The sequence below is a fragment of the Myxine glutinosa genome, chromosome 2 (assembly GCF_964187855.1).
Source record: "Myxine glutinosa chromosome 2, kmMyxGlut1.1, whole genome shotgun sequence".
NCBI classification, from domain to species: domain Eukaryota; kingdom Metazoa; phylum Chordata; class Myxini; order Myxiniformes; family Myxinidae; genus Myxine; species Myxine glutinosa.
This window is the reverse complement of record NC_136262.1, coordinates 121620971-121640615: the sequence shown is the minus strand read 5'-3', so window position 1 is coordinate 121640615 and position 19645 is coordinate 121620971. Positions and strand designations below refer to the sequence as shown.

Sequence of the window (19645 nt, the reverse complement as noted above, 5' to 3'; positions counted from 1 at the left end):
ACCATGTAACATTCCGATTGTAGTAAACGATCCATGTGGGTACCATGTAACATTCAGATTGTAGTACACGATCCACGTGGGTACCATGTAACATTCCGATTGTAGCACACGATCCACGTGGGTACCATGTAACATTCCGATGGTAGTACATGGTCCATGTGGGTACCATGTAGCATTCGGATTGTAGTACACGATCCACGTGGGTACCATGTAACATTCCGATGGTAGTACATGGTCCATGTGGGTACCATGTAGCATTCCGATTGTAGTACACGGTCCGCGTGGGTACCATGTAACATTCCGATTGTAGTACAGAGTCCGCGTGGGTACCATGTATATATCGTACCGATCCACATGGGTATGTGGGGTTAATAGTTATGAGTGAGGATATCAAGGCTGGATTAATAGTTATCAGTGAGGATATCAAGGTGGGGTTTATGATTATCAGTCAGGATATCAAGGTGGGGTTTATGATAATTAATCAGTCAGGATATCAAGGTGGGGTTTATGATTATCAGTCAGGATATCAATGTGGGGTTAATAGTTATCAGTGAGGATATCAAGGTGGGGGTTTATGATTATCAGTCAGGATATCAAAGTGGGGTTAATAGTTATCAGTGAGGATATCAAGGTGGGGGTTTATGATTATCAGTCAAGATATCAAAGTGGGGTTAATAGTTATCAGTGAGGATATCAAGGTGGGGTTTATGATTATCAGTGAGGATATCAAGGTGGGGTTTATGATTATCAGTCAGGATATCAAGGTGGGGTTAATATTTATCAGTGAGGATATCAAGGTGGGGTTTATGATTATCAGTCAGGATATCAAGGTGGGGTTAATATTTATCAGTGAGGATATCAAGGTGGGGTTTATGATTATCAGTCAGGATATCAAGGTGGGGTTCATCGTTTTGCGAGAGGATATCAAGGTGGGGTTCATGGTTTTCAGTGAGGATATCAAGGTGGGGTTCATCGTTTTGTGAGAGGATATCAAGGTGGGGTTTGTGGTTTGCAGTGACGATACCATGATAGGGTCCATGGTCAGTGAAACCTCAGAGAATGAACTCGGGTGAGTAAAAGCGTTAACAAGCAAATGACAAATGAATGCCAAGGAGACGCCATCGTGTTGTTTCTCACAGGTTTTTATTACCATCTTGAGATTTACAAGGAGTAGATTTTATTAATGGTACAAATAGTAGCACAAGGTTAACAATGACATTTTGGACAAGTTAATGATGTGGAATGTTCGCTGTGTGCTCGTCGGTCCATCCGTTTGAAAAGAAATCGATAAATCAAAAGGGAGGCATTCGTTTTTGGTGTTATCTTGTACTTTACCGATGAACATACAAAAGCTAAAACAATCAACATGTCACCCCAAACTTGACAAGACACAAATCATTTCTAAACAACAACTCCGGGATGAACATTTTATCCAAAAGTCAGTTGAGATATGCAGTTCAGACAATTGTTTTTTTTATTTAAAAAGCAAGCTTGTACAGAACATCACTAGAATAGTTATATTTTACTCACACATGGTGAATGGGAAGATGTGAATGAGGAAAAAGAAAATCGGCATCCTTCATCGCAAGTGCCTCGACTCATTCAGAACAAACGTGGTTCGGATTTCTCATTGTGAAAGTCACAAAGTACAGCAGGCGATCGAGCGGACAACTTTGCCATTGAAAACAGAGTCCAAAGTAGCACGACGAAGGTGTACGTGTACATTTCGAAGTATTTGGAGAGGAAAAAAAAGAAACAAAAGATCGAAACTAATGCACAAGCATATCTGTTCAAAATGTCATGTCAATAAACATCAACAACCACACATGTATGATCATTAAAATGAACCTTTACTAACACAAACCTGTTCATGTGTCTCGGATCCAAAGGTTTTGCTTTGAGAAAACTAGACATGGTGATACCAGGTATGTATACATTAGCAAAATTAACCGTGGATCTCCACCGTCTAACTAGTCACCTGTACATCCCAGGTTTTATCAAAATCGGTCTACAAACAAAATTATTTGGACGGATCTTGTTCTGTCCAAAATATCACTTTCAAAGTGTCGATAAAATATCTATCTAAGCCTACGTCTCTTGGCATAACTGTCTGCATAATGTCCACCGAGTCCCTGACTGTGTTGTCCGACGTAACCCCCTGGAGGAGGGGTCACTTCTGGTGGCGGAGGTAGATTGGGAAGTGGAAATGTTCGCTTTCGAAGCTGAAAAAAAAACAAAAAAAAAAAACAAGGGAGGAAGAGAAAATTATGGGAATAACAGAAAGGTGAAGTGGGGAGAGGTGAGTAAAAGTAAATCTTACAGGAAGCACACCAACTAAAAGTGAGTAAAACAAGTGCAGATACATTCAATGTACACCGCCCCCATGCCAAATAAATAAATAACATCCTCCAGTATGCAACAACAACACAAAACATTGTTGGGGCGATGCTGCTGTGCAGCACATGGAGACGGAATTGGGAGGGGGCGGTGTACAATAATTGATTGCGTAATTAAAATAAACTAGAACTGCCACTTCAAAACTGCTGGCAGTGATGACCGGTTTACTCGCACCAACTTTTGATACAACCCCACTTTTGATACAACCCCACTTTTTATACAACCCCACTTTTGATACAGCCCCACTTTCATTGGACATGCTTTGACACAACCCCCTTCGATACGACCCCGACACACACACACACACACACACACACACACACACACACACACACACACACACACACACACACACACACACACACCCTCCTCCACATGCACACCCAACCCCTCCCCACACATACACATATCCACCCCCCCACACATCCCCACACATCCAGACATAAACACATCCCACACACACACAAACACATCCCACACACACACAAACACACCCCACACACACAAACACATCCCACACACACAAACACATCCCACACACACAAACACATCCCACACACACACACACATCCCCACACACACACCCACACCCCCCCTTCACACAAACACATCCCCCCACACCCACATCCCCCCCTTCACACAAACACACACACACATCCCCCCCCCCCTTCACACAAACATCCCCCCACACCCACCCCCCCCCCTTCACACAACCACACGCACACATCCCCCCCTTCACACAAACACACACATCCCCCCCCCCTTCACACAAACACATGCAACACATCCCCCCACACCCCCAGCCCCAACACACACACACACACACACACCCTCCCCCCACACGCACACCCCTCCACACATACACACATATCCAACCCCCCCATCCCCACACACACATCCCCCACACACACATCCGCACACACACCCTGCCCCCACACACAAACACCCCCACACCTACACACACACACATCCGCCCCCCACACCCCAACCCCCCGCCCCCCACACACACCCCCCAACCCCCCGCCCCCCACACACATATCCACCCCAACCCCCGCCCCCCACACACACCCCCCAACCCCCCGCCCCCCCACACACATATCCACCCCCCCCCCCCCCGTTGACAAATCTTCAATTAGAATCTTTTTTGAGGTTAAACTGACCGCGAGAGGTCGTGTGATCGTGATCATGGCCTGGGAGGACAAAATGGTGCGTTTCTTCTTCTTTCAACAACAAAGACTTATAGCTTCGAGACCGTACATCCAATCATTTTGAAATTTTGCACGCTTCTTACGATTGATGAGAGCTACATTGCATTAAAAATTCAAGTCGATCATGCAGTGGTTCAAGAGTTAGAAGCTTTTTTAGGATTTTCCTCCATTATGTATTGCGGCCAAACCATGTGACTTATCAAAACGTCTCAAGTAGCGTTGATACAGCCCCCCATGAGGAACATTTGTGTAAAGTTTCCACTCGATATCTTCACAAATTATGGAGGTGATACCATTTCTAGTTTGTGCTTAAAAACGTCATAACTCTGAAAGCATGTGTCGGATGACGTCGTGCTCGGAGGGCTTTTTTGTTTGTCATGGGTAGACCGAATAAATAAGAAACCTAATAAGAAAAACTCTAGCAGAAATAATAGGTTACTCTCCATTTCATGGAGAGTAACCTAATAATTAATAAAATCGTAAAATAATTAATTTCTTAATATAATAAGCCAACACCATTTCATCCAAATCTAGCTTTTTGAAAAAACGAATTAAGGAATTAATTGAATAATTAATCGATTAATACATTAATAAATAAATCAAAAATACCCTTTACAACCAAATCATTTGGTTATTGTGTCCAAATATCAGCTTCCTAGCTCAAAAGGTGCCCGAGATATCGCCCAGATGAGAAAGGAAATAAATTAGCACTTAATTAATCGATAACAATTAAGTAATTGATCAATTAATAGATTAATCAAAAAATAACGTTTTTTGCCAAAGCACTTGCTCACTATTGTGCCCAAATTTCAGCTTCCCAGCTCAAAGGATGGCTGAGATAATTGCCCGGGCAAACAAACAAACAAGAAAGAAAGGGGGAAAGAAAGAAAAAAAAGAAAAAAAACGGAGTGAAAACCAAGTACTGTACTGCCTTTCGGCACCTGGCAATGACGTCATGCAGCAGCTGGAGATGGAATAGGAAAGGAGTGGTGTACACCAAACGGATTGAAAACCGAGTACTGCCTTTCGACACGCATCATCACCGGGCCGCTTTTGGCAGAGGGCATCGCACGCAGGAGAGAGAGGAAGAGGATCGCACCCAGGGGAGAGAGAGGCAGAGGATCGCACACAAGGGGAGAGAGAGGAAGAGGCTCGCACTCAGGAAAGAGAGGAAGAGGATCGTACCCAGGGGAGAGAGAGCAAGAGGATCGTACCCAGGGGAGAGAGAGTAAGAGGATTGCACCCAGGGGAGAGAGAGGAAGAGGGTCGCACCCACGGGAGAGGGGTAGAGGATCGCACCCAGGGGAGAGAGAGGAAGAGGGTCGCACCCACGGGAGAGGGGTAGAGGATCGCACCCAGGGGAGAGAGAGGAAGAGGGTCGCACCCACGGGAGAGGGGTAGAGGATCGCACCCAGGGGAGAGAGAGGCAGAGGATCGCACCCAGGGGAGAGAGAGGAAGAGTATCGCACCCAGGGGAGAGGAGTAGAGTATCGCACCCAGGGGAGAGGGGTAGAGGATCGCACCCAGGGGAGAGGGGTAGAGGATCGTACCCAGGGGAGAGAGGAGGAGGATCGTACCCAGGGGAGAGAGAGGAAGAGGATCGTACCCAGGGGAGAGAGAGGAAGAGGGTCGCACCCACGGGAGAGGGGTAGAGGATCGCACCCAGGGGAGAGAGGAAGAGGATCGCACCCAGGGGAGAGAGGAAGAGGATCGCACCCAGGGGAGAGAGAGGAAGAGGATCGCACCCAGGGGAGAGAGAAGCAGAGGATCGCACCCAGGGGAGAGAGAGGAAGAGGGTCGCACCCACGGGAGAGGGGTAGAGGATCGCACCCAGGGGAGAGAGAGGAAGAGGATCGCACCCAGGGGAGAGAGAGGAAGAGGGTTGTACCCAGGGGAGAGGGGTGGAGGATATATATATACAGTGAAACCTTGACTTACGAGTGCACCAACTTACGAGTTTTCCGAGATACGAGCCGTCGCTCGGGCGGTTTATTGCTTTGAGATGCGAGCCGAGATCTGAGTTACGAGCTTACGCCACCCGCCACCAGGTGGGTTCCGGTCACGTGGTTATCTTGCCGTGCAAGCATCTCTGCCGTATATCGCTGCTGCTTTGTTTTCGCATTTTGGTTATTTTGGAGCTTACGCCACCCGCCACCAGGTGGGTTCCGGTCACGTGGTTATCTTGCCGTGCAAGCATCTCTGCCGTATATCGCTGCTGCTTTGTTTTCGCATTTTGGTTATTTTGGAGCTTACGCCACCCGCCACCAGGTGGGTTCCGGTCACGTGGTTATCTTGCCGTGCAAACATCTCTGCCGTATATCGCTGCTGCTTTGTTTTCGCATTTTGGTTATTTTGGAAAATTTCTTAGTTTTAACCATGGGTCCTAAGAAATTGAGTGCCAAGGGCAGTCCTGAGAAGAAGAAGAGGATGATGTGCTTGGATATAAAACACGCAATCGTCGAAAAACATGAGCGAGGTGTGCGTGTTGTCGACTTGGCGAGGCAGTACGATCGTAGCAGTACGATCGAAACATTTTGAAAGGGAGGAAGAAACAAACCTCGTTGGACAGGTTTTTATTGAAACGCCCTGCAAGTGAAAGCGAGGAAAGTGTGGCGAAAAAGGCAAAAGTCATCTCCTCCACCTCCGCCAGAATCTTCGTCTGATCTTCAAGGTAAATCCACTTAATAAAACCAGTTTATTTCTTTACATTGTGGCGGACACGGAAGCTCACTGGCGTGGTGACATCATTCCGCGCACCGAAGTGGGCGGCGGTCACGCCGAGGGGTAGGCGTGGCCTCAGGATATACACCGGGCGAGCAGCCCGGAGCGCACCAGTGTTACAGTGAGCTCTTGAATAAAGACTCTTACAAATTACCGCGTTGTCCGCTTCCTCCTTGTTTACAAGCAGCGCGCGTAACGCCGCTTATTATGTACAGTATATACGAGGTCGTGCTTGTTTATACATTATTTGTTATTTATAAAGTACATTTTTCTTATTTAAAAACACGTAACAAAAAAATTTGGTGTGGTTTTTTGGGGGCTGGAACGGATTAATAGCATTTCAATGCATTTTAATGGGGAAATTTAATTTGAGAAACGAGCAAATTGAGTTACGAGCTCGGTCACAGAACGAATTAAACTCGTAAGTCAAGGTTTCAAAATATATATATATACATATATATATATATAATATATATATATATATATTTAATATATATATATTTAATATATATATATTTAATATATATATATTTAATATATATATATTTAATATATATATATTTAATATATATATATTTAATATATATATATTTAATATATATATTTAATATATATATATATATATATATATATATATATATATATATATATATCTATCTGTGTGTCTCTACCATTCTGTGCAGTTTCTCTTCTTCCAATCTGGTCTTGGGCAATGTTGTCCACAACACCACCTTAAATTTTGGTCAAGGCTTGTTGGTTCGGCAAGGTACCCTTGTGAACTGGAACTGGAACTGACACCGGAACTGACACCGACACCGGAACTGACACCGACACCGGAACTGACACCGACACCGGAACTGACACCGACACCGGAACTGACACCGACACCGGAACTGACACCGACACCGGAACTGACACCGACACCGGAACTGACACCGACACCGGAACTGACACCGACACCGGAACTGACACCGACACCGGAACTGACACCGACACCGGAACTGACACCGACACCGGAACTGACACCGACACCGGAACTGACACCGACACCGGAACTGACACCGACACCGGAACTGACACCGACACCGGAACTGACACCGACACCGGAACTGACACCGACACCGGAACTGACACCGACACCGGAACTGACACCGACACCGGAACTGACACCGACACCGGAACTGACACCGACACCGACACCAGAACTGACACCGACACCGACACCGACACCAGAACTGACACCGACACCGACACCGACACCGACACCAGAACTGACACCGACACCGACACCAGAACTGACACCGACACCGACACCAGAACTGACACCGACACCGACACCAGAACTGACACCGACACCGACACCAGAACTGACACCGACACCGACACCAGAACTGACACCGACACCGACACCAGAACTGACACCGACACCGACACCAGAACTGACACCGACACCGACACCAGAACTGACACCGACACCGACACCAGAACTGACACCGACACCGACACCAGAACTGACACCGACACCGACACCAGAACTGACACCGACACCGACACCAGAACTGACACCGACACCGACACCAGAACTGACACCGACACCGACACCAGAACTGACACCGACACCAGAACTGACACCGACACCGACACCAGAACTGACACCGACACCGACACCAGAACTGACACCGACACCGACACCAGAACTGACACCGACACCGACACCAGAACTGACACCGACACCGACACCAGAACTGACACCGACACCGACACCAGAACTGACACCGACACCGACACCAGAACTGACACCGACACCGACACCAGAACTGACACCGACACCGACACCAGAACTGACACCGACACCGACACCAGAACTGACACCGACACCGACACCAGAACTGACACCGACACCAGAACTGACACCGACACCAGAACTGACACCGACACCAGAACTGACACCGACACCGACACCGACACCGACACCAGAACTGACACCGACACCAGAACTGACACCGACACCAGAACTGACACCGACACCGACACCAGAACTGACACCGACACCGACACCAGAACTGACACCGACACCGACACCAGAACTGACACCGACACCGACACCAGAACTGACACCGACACCGACACCAGAACTGACACCGACACCGACACCAGAACTGACACCGACACCGACACCAGAACTGACACCGACACCGACACCAGAACTGACACCGACACCGACACCAGAACTGACACCGACACCGACACCGACACCAGAACTGACACCGACACCGACACCGACACCAGAACTGACACCGACACCGACACCGACACCAGAACCGACACCGACACCGACACCAGAACCGACACCGACACCAGAACCGACACCGACACCAGAACCGACACCAGAACCGACACCAGAACCGACACCAGAACCGACACCAGAACCGACACCAGAACCGACACCAGAACCGACACCGACACTGACACTGACACCGACACCAGAACCGACACCGACACCAGAACCGACACCGACACCAGAACCGACACCGACACCAGAACTGACACCGACACCAGAACTGACACCGACACCGACACCGACACCGACACCGACACCAGAACTGACACCGACACCGACACCGACACCGACACCGACACCGACACCGACACCGACACCAGAACCGACACCAGAACCGACACCGACACCAGAACTGACACCGACACCAGAACTGACACCGACACCAGAACTGACACCGACACCGACACCGACACCGACACCGACACCGACACCGACACCGACACCGACACCGACACCGACACCGACACCGACACCGACACCGACACCGACACCGACACCAGAACTGACACCAACACCGACACCAGAACTGACACCGACACCGACACCAGAACTGACACCGACACCGACACCAGAACTGACACCGACACCAGAACTGACACCGACACCAGAACTGACACCGACACCGACACCAGAACTGACACCGACACCAGAACTGACACCGACACCAGAACTGACACCGACACCAGAACTGACACCGACACCAGAACTGACACCGACACCAGAACTGACACCGACACCGACACCGACACCGACACCAGAACTGACACCGACACCGACACCAGAACTGACACCGACACCGACACCGACACCGACACCAGAACTGACACCGACACCAGAACTGACACCGACACCAGAACTGACACCGACACCAGAACTGACACCGACACCAGAACTGACACCGACACCGACACCAGAACTGACACCGACACCAGAACTGACACCGACACCAGAACTGACACCGACACCAGAACTGACACCGACACCAGAACTGACACCGACACCAGAACTGACACCGACACCGACACCAGAACTGACACCGACACCGACACCAGAACTGACACCGACACCGACACCAGAACTGACACCGACACCGACACCAGAACTGACACCGACACCGACACCAGAACTGACACCGACACCGACACCAGAACTGACACCGACACCAGAACTGACACCGACACCAGAACTGACACCGACACCAGAACTGACACCGACACCAGAACTGACACCGACACCGACACCAGAACTGACACCGACACCGACACCAGAACTGACACCGACACCAGAACTGACACCGACACCAGAACTGACACCGACACCGACACCAGAACTGACACCGACACCAGAACTGACACCGACACCGACACCAGAACTGACACTGACACCAGAACTGACACCGACACCGACACCGACACCGACACCGACACCAGAACTGACACCGACACCGACACCAGAACTGACACCGACACCGACACCAGAACTGACACCGACAACGACACCGACACCAGAACTGACACCGACACCGACACCAGAACTGACACCGCCAACGACACCAGAACTGACACCGACACCAGAACTGACACCGACACCAGAACTGACACCGACACCGACACCAGAACTGACACCGACACCGACACCAGAACTGACACCGACACCGACACCAGAACTGACACCGACACCGACACCAGAACTGACACCGACACCGGCACCAGAACTGACACCGACACCAGAACTGACACCGACACCGACACCGACACCGACACCAGAACTGACACCGACACCGACACCGACACCAGAACTGACACCGACACCGACACCAGAACTGACACCGACACCGACACCAGAACTGACACCGACACCGACACCAGAACTGACACCGACACCGACACCAGAACTGACACCGACACCGACACCAGAACTGACACCGACACCGACACCGACACCGACACCGACACCGACACCGACACCGACACCGACACCAGAACTGACACCGACACCGACACCAGAACTGACACCGACACCGACACCAGAACTGACACCGACACCAGAACTGACACCGACACCAGAACTGACACCGACACCAGAACTGACACCGAAACCAACACCGACACCAGAACTGACACCGACACCGACACCGACACCGACACCGACACCGACACCGACACCGACACCGACACCGACACCAGAACTGACACCGACACCGACACCAGAACTGACACCGACACCAGAACTGACACCGACACCAGAACTGACACCGACACCGACACCGACACCGACACCAGAACTGACACCGACACTGACACCAGAACTGACACCGACACCAGAACTGACACCGACACCAGAACTGACACCGACACCAGAACTGACACCGACACCAGAACTGACACCGACACCAGAACTGACACCGACACCAGAACTGACACCGACACCAGAACTGACACCGACACCAGAACTGACACCGACACCAGAACTGACACCGACACCAGAACTGACACCGACACCAGAACTGACACCGACACCAGAACTGACACCGACACCGACACCGACACCAGAACTGACACCGACACCAGAACTGACACCGACACCAGAACTGACACCGACACCAGAACTGACACCGACACCGACACCAGAACTGACACCGACACCGACACCAGAACTGACACCGACACCGACACCAGAACTGACACCGACACCGACACCAGAACTGACACCGACACCGACACCAGAACTGACACCGACACCAGAACTGACACCGACACCAGAACTGACACCGACACCAGAACTGACACCGACACCAGAACTGACACCGACACCGACACCAGAACTGACACCGACACCGACACCAGAACTGACACCGACACCGACACCAGAACTGACACCGACACCGACACCGACACCAGAACTGACACTGACACCAGAACTGACACCGACACCGACACCGACACCGACACCGACACCAGAACTGACACCGACACCGACACCAGAACTGACACCGACACCGACACCAGAACTGACACCGACAACGACACCGACACCAGAACTGACACCGACACCGACACCAGAACTGACACCGCCAACGACACCAGAACTGACACCGACACCAGAACTGACACCGACACCAGAACTGACACCGACACCGACACCAGAACTGACACCGACACCGACACCAGAACTGACACCGACACCGACACCAGAACTGACACCGACACCGACACCAGAACTGACACCGACACCGACACCAGAACTGACACCGACACCGGCACCAGAACTGACACCGACACCAGAACTGACACCGACACCGACACCGACACCGACACCAGAACTGACACCGACACCGACACCGACACCAGAACTGACACCGACACCGACACCAGAACTGACACCGACACCGACACCAGAACTGACACCGACACCGACACCAGAACTGACACCGACACCGACACCAGAACTGACACCGACACCGACACCAGAACTGACACCGACACCGACACCAGAACTGACACCGACACCGACACCAGAACTGACACCGACACCGACACCGACACCGACACCGACACCGACACCAGAACTGACACCGACACCGACACCAGAACTGACACCGACACCGACACCAGAACTGACACCGACACCAGAACTGACACCGACACCAGAACTGACACCGACACCGACACCGACACCGACACCAGAACTGACACCGACACCAGAACTGACACCGAAACCAACACCGACACCAGAACTGACACCGACACCGACACCGACACCGACACCGACACCGACACCGACACCGACACCGACACCAGAACTGACACCGACACCGACACCAGAACTGACACCGACACCAGAACTGACACCGACACCGACACCGACACCGACACCGACACCAGAACTGACACCGACACTGACACCAGAACTGACACCGACACCAGAACTGACACCGACACCAGAACTGACACCGACACCAGAACTGACACCGACACCAGAACTGACACCGCCAACGACACCAGAACTGACACCGACACCAGAACTGACACCGACACCAGAACTGACACCGACACCGACACCAGAACTGACACCGACACCGACACCAGAACTGACACCGACACCGACACCAGAACTGACACCGACACCGGCACCAGAACTGACACCGACACCGGCACCAGAACTGACACCGACACCAGAACTGACACCGACACCGACACCGACACCGACACCAGAACTGACACCGACACCGACACCGACACCAGAACTGACACCGACACCGACACCAGAACTGACACCGACACCGACACCAGAACTGACACCGACACCGACACCAGAACTGACACCGACACCGACACCAGAACTGACACCGACACCGACACCAGAACTGACACCGACACCGACACCAGAACTGACACCGACACCGACACCGACACCGACACCGACACCGACACCGACACCAGAACTGACACCGACACCGACACCAGAACTGACACCGACACCGACACCAGAACTGACACCGACACCAGAACTGACACCGACACCAGAACTGACACCGACACCGACACCGACACCAGAACTGACACCGACACCAGAACTGACACCGAAACCAACACCGACACCAGAACTGACACCGACACCGACACCGACACCGACACCGACACCGACACCAGAACTGACACCGACACCGACACCAGAACTGACACCGACACCAGAACTGACACCGACACCGACACCGACACCGACACCGACACCGACACCAGAACTGACACCGACACTGACACCAGAACTGACACCGACACCAGAACTGACACCGACACCAGAACTGACACCGACACCAGAACTGACACCGACACCAGAACTGACACCGACACCAGAACTGACACCGACACCAGAACTGACACCGACACCAGAACTGACACCGACACCAGAACTGACACCGACACCAGAACTGACACCGACACCAGAACTGACACCGACACCAGAACTGACACCGACACCGACACCGACACCGACACCGACACCGACACCGACACCAGAACTGACACCGACACCGACACCGACACCGACACCGACACCAGAACTGACACCGACACCAGAACTGACACCGACACCAGAACTGACACCGACACCAGAACTGACACCGACACCGACACCAGAACTGACACCGACACCGACACCAGAACTGACACCGACACCAGAACTGACACCGACACCAGAACTGACACCGACACCAGAACTGACACCGACACCAGAACTGACACCGACACCAGAACTGACACCGACACCAGAACTGACACCGACACCAGAACTGACACCAGAACTGACACCGACACCGACACCAGAACTGACACCGACACCAGAACTGACACCGACACCGACACCGACACCGACACCGACACCAGAACTGACACCGACACCGACACCGAGAGCGACACCAGAACCGACACCGACACCGACACCAGAACTGACACCGACACCGACACCAGAACTGACACCGACACCGACACCGACACCAGAACTGACACCGACACCAGAACCGACACCGACACCGACACCGACACCGACACCGACACCGACACCGACACCGACACCAGAACTGACACCGACACCAGAACCGACACCAGAACTGACACCGACACCAGAACCGACACCGACACCGACACCAGAACTGACACCGACACCAGAACCGACACCGACACCAGAACTGACACCGACACCGACACCAGAACTGACACCGACACCGACACCAGAACTGACACCGACACCGACACCAGAACTGACACCGACACCGACACCAGAACTGACACCGACACCGACACCGACACCAGAACCGACACCAGAACCGACACCAGAACCGACACCGACACCAGAACCGACACCAGAACCGACACCAGAACCGACACCAGAACCGACACCAGAACCGACACCGACACCAGAACCGACACCAGAACCGACACCAGAACTGACACCGACACCGACACCGACACCGACACCAGAACCGACACCGACACCAGAACCGACACCGACACCAGAACTGACACCGACACCGACACCAGAACCGACACCGACACCGACACCGACACCAGAACTGACACCGACACCAGAACTGACACCGACACCGACACCGACACCGACACCAGAACGGACACCGACACCGACACCGACACCGACACCAGAACCGACACCGACACCAGAACCGACACCGACACCGACACCAGAACTGACACCGACACCAGAACGGACACCGACACCAGAACCGACACCGACACCGACACCAGAACCGACACCGACACCGACACCGACACCAGAACTGACACCGACACCGACACCAGAACTGACACCGACACCGACACCGACACCAGAACTGACACCGACACCGACACCAGAACTGACACCGACACCGACACCAGAACTGACACCGACACCGACACCAGAACTGACACCGACACCAGAACTGACACCGACACCAGAACTGACACCGACACCAGAACTGACACCGACACCAGAACTGACACCGACACCGACACCGACACCAGAACCGACACCGACACCAGAACTGACACCGACACCAGAACTGACACCGACACCAGAACTGACACCGACACCGACACCGACACCAGAACCGACACCGACACCAGAACTGACACCGACACCAGAACCGACACCGACACCAGAACCGACACCGACACCAGAACTGACACCGACACCAGAACTGACACCGACACCGACACCAGAACTGACACCGACACCAGAACTGACACCGACACCGACACCGACACCAGAACTGACACCGACACCAGAACTGACACCGACACCGACACCGACACCAGAACCGACACCAGAACCGACACCAGAACCGACACCGACACCGACACCAGAACTGACACCGACACCAGAACTGACACCGACACCGACACCGACACCAGAACCGACACCAGAACCGACACCAGAACCGACACCAGAACCGACACCAGAACCGACACCAGAACCGACACTGACACCGACACCAGAACTGACACCGACACCAGAACTGACACCGACACCAGAACTGACACCGACACCGACACCGACACCAGAACCGACACCAGAACCGACACCAGAACCGACACCAGAACCGACACCAGAACCGACACCAGAACCGACACTGACACCGACACCAGAACTGACACCGACACCAGAACTGACACCGACACCAGAACTGACACCGACACCAGAACTGACACCGACACCAGAACTGACACCGACACCAGAACTGACACCGACACCAGAACTGACACCGACACCAGAACTGACACCGACACCAGAACTGACACCGACACCGACACCAGAACTGACACCGACACCGACACCAGAACTGACACCGACACCGACACCAGAACTGACACCGACACCGACACCAGAACTGACACCGACACCGACACCAGAACTGACACCGACACCGACACCAGAACTGACACCGACACCGACACCAGAACTGACACCGACACCGACACCAGAACTGACACCGACACCGACACCAGAACTGACACCGACACCGACACCGACACCAGAACTGACACCGACACCGACACCGACACCGACACCAGAACTGACACCGACACCGACACCAGAACTGACACCGACACCGACACCAGAACTGACACCGACACCGACACCGACACCGACACCGACACCAGAACCGACACCAGAACCGACACCAGAACCGACACCAGAACCGACACCAGAACCGACACCAGAACCGACACCAGAACCGACACCGACACCAGAACCGACACCGACACCGACACCAGAACCGACACCGACACCGACACCAGAACCGACACCGACACCGACACCAGAACCGACACCGACACCGACACCAGAACTGACACCGACACCGACACCGACACCGACACCAGAACTGACACCGACACCGACACCGACACCAGAACTGACACCGACACCGACACCAGAACGGACACCGACACCGACACCAGAACGGACACCGACACCGACACCGACACCGACACCAGAACCGACACCAGAACCGACACCAGAACCGACACCAGAACCGACACCAGAACCGACACCAGAACCGACACCAGAACCGACACCAGAACAGACACCGACACCAGAACTGACACCGACACCGACACCGACACCGACACCGACACCGACACCGACACCGACACCGACACCAGAACTGACACCGACACCGACACCAGAACTGACACCGACACCGACACCAGAACGGACACCGACACCGACACCGACACCGACACCGACACCAGAACCGACACCAGAACCGATACCAGAACCGACACCAGAACCGACACCAGAACCGACACCAGAACCGACACCGACACCAGAACCGACACCGACACCAGAACTGACACCGACACCAGAACTGACACCGACACCGACACCAGAACTGACACCGACACCAGAACTGACACCGACACCGACACCAGAACTGACACCGACACCGGAACTGACACCACACTGACACTGACCCCTGACACCACACTGTCACCGACACTGACACCACACTGACCCTGACACCACACCGGAACTGACACCACACCGGAACTGACACCACACCGGAACTGACACCACACCGGAACTGACACCACACCGGAACTGACACCACACCGGAACTGACACCACACCGACACCGACGCTGACACTGGAACTGACACCGACACCGACACCACACTGACACCGGCACCAGAACTGGAACTGACACTGACACTGACACACACACACACTTGAGATGGTAGGATTTGTGCAATAACTAGTCTATAACTATCTGTCCAACAACAATAACATATTTGTGGCTGTGTGTGTACCATGAGAACCAAAGATATCAACATTCATCTATCTATCTATCTGTAATTCCAGTAATCTCTGTGTGTATGTCTGTGTGTCTGTGACCGCTGTTTCTCGACAACCACGGGTCCGATATACTTTAAACTTGCCAGGTATATTGCTGGGGACCTGAGGATGTGCCTTTTCAAGGTTTCATATTAATCGGAGAAGTAGTTACCGAGCTATGTCCAAAAAACGATTCAACCAATCAGAGAGCAGCGAGCTATCACGTGTGCCGAACGTGCCGAACAGACTCTGCCTCGGACGGCACATTTGAGAGCGTATTCATTTATTTCACGTTGGCAAACTATGTTGCCGCTATGTTGGCGTTAAACTATGTTTTAAAACTAAGTAAAACTAATTTGCGATTCTTTCGCTTTCCTGCGCGTTTGTGCACGCTATGGCGATTTCTTTACCAAACTCCGCAAGCCGTTCGCTTTGGACCAAACCATTTCATGTAAATAGAGGGGGGGGATTGTCACCGTACTCGCAAGCCGTTCGCTTTGGACCAAACCATTTCATGTAAATAGAGGGGGGGGGGGATTGTCACCGTACTCGCAAGCCGTTCGCTTTGGACCAAACCATTTCATGTAAATAGAGGGGGGGGATTGTCACCGTACTCGCAAGCCGTTCGCTTTGGCTTTGCGAATGGACCAAACCATTTCATGTAAATAGAGGGGGGGGGGGGATATAATTTTACATATATATATAGTACGGGCATGCCCTAGTATATATAATTATATAAATGAACAGTATAAAGATATCAAATGTAAATAACCAATACACATGTGGGAAAATTACATGCCCAGACCAGGAATCGAACCCAGGTCCTCTGGAAAACCAAACCAGTGCTCTGCCATCTGTAGGTCTGTTGGTGCAAATCATCTCTGTTAATGCTCCTATGGTTGGCAGCGAATGCCCCGGAAGCAGCGAAGGAAGGAGAGTGGCAATTCTACGTGTGGGAAAATTACATGCTTGGTCAGGGTCGCCTAGATAGCTCAGATGGCAGAGCACTGGAACGGTTCACCAGAGGATCTGGGTTCGATTCCTGTTCTGGGTGTGTAATTTTTCCCACATATGTCGATTGATTCATATATATGTTCATCCTATCAACACCTGCCCCTCGCCACCCCCACAGTTTATGATAAATAGAGATCCCGTAAGTTACATATGGTAAATTGCAAAAGCCTTAGCAAGTGTGACAACACAGCAATGTAATATAGTGCTAGTAACTTAGAATCCCACCCTGGAAGTGCGGATGGAGTTGTGGCCATCAAGGTATGTGCTCCCAGTAGCCTGGAAGATAAAAATGAAAGTGGGGGAAGAGAGAAGGAGGTCGTCAGTTAAGAAAGAAACCTGTGTACATGAAAATAATTGAAGAGGTTGGGAATAATGGGCAACCGTGTTGGGCAAGGAATACAGTAAAGGGGACTGTGAAGAGAGGGTAAGGAGGGGTAGACATTGTGTGGTCAAACGTACAAACTACCATGTGAATGTATTTTATACTTTTACCGAAAAGCAACCAGAGTTGTGTTCAACTGCAAATGCATTCGCAGTTAAAGACACGCATGAGTACAAACAAATGTGATCAAGAAATGTACACAGCACTTGCATTTGAATCTGTTCACAAAGTATTTACTTTTGACAAAAGGAGTTGATAAGTTTCCAACTACATTTAGCAAAGTTACTGGTTAACAAGTACAATCAAAGACACATCCATTAGTAATGCACCAAGTAAATGCAGAGTTAATAGAGTAGAGAGAGGCCTTCTCCAACAATGCTACATATTGGAATAGTCAAATCAAGATGGTGAGAAGTGGACTGAGTATTGACAAGGAAAAAACTCGACTCCCTAAATAAAACTACCCTCATTGCCAAAGAAAATGGCATCAGCATAATGACCCTCGTTGAGGAAGTTAAAGATAGGATCCAGGGAAACCAAGGTCTCCCAGCCAGTTTGGTCATCCCCTCTATCTGTCGCATCACAAGACGCGTCACTTGATCAGAATGCAATAACAAACTTGCGATTGTCCTCAAATTCCATTGAAAAACTCTCAAAAGTACGAGGACAGGATCATTTACCAAAGAGCAGCTATTCTGGGTCCATACCTGAAGCTTAGGTCTTGTGAAGGTGACCAATAATCATTAA

The 19645-nt window shown here is 51.9% G+C and overlaps 1 protein-coding gene across 5 annotated transcripts in view; it reads right to left on the bottom strand.

Annotated features, from left to right (window-relative positions):
• Window positions 1–1124: 1124 nt before the first annotated feature.
• Window positions 1125–19645, bottom strand: part of LOC137412387 (uncharacterized) — a 73565-nt gene continuing 55044 nt past the window's right edge. For all 5 annotated transcript variants that reach the window (XM_078771589.1, XM_078771590.1, XM_078771591.1 and 2 more), the window contains 2 exons: window positions 18742–18792; window positions 1125–2222 (listed from right to left, as the gene is read on the bottom strand). In XM_078771589.1, the coding sequence (XP_078627715.1) occupies window positions 2079–2222; window positions 18742–18792 (195 nt within the window). In that variant the 3' untranslated portion in view covers window positions 1125–2078. The remainder of the gene's footprint in view (window positions 2223–18741; window positions 18793–19645) is intronic.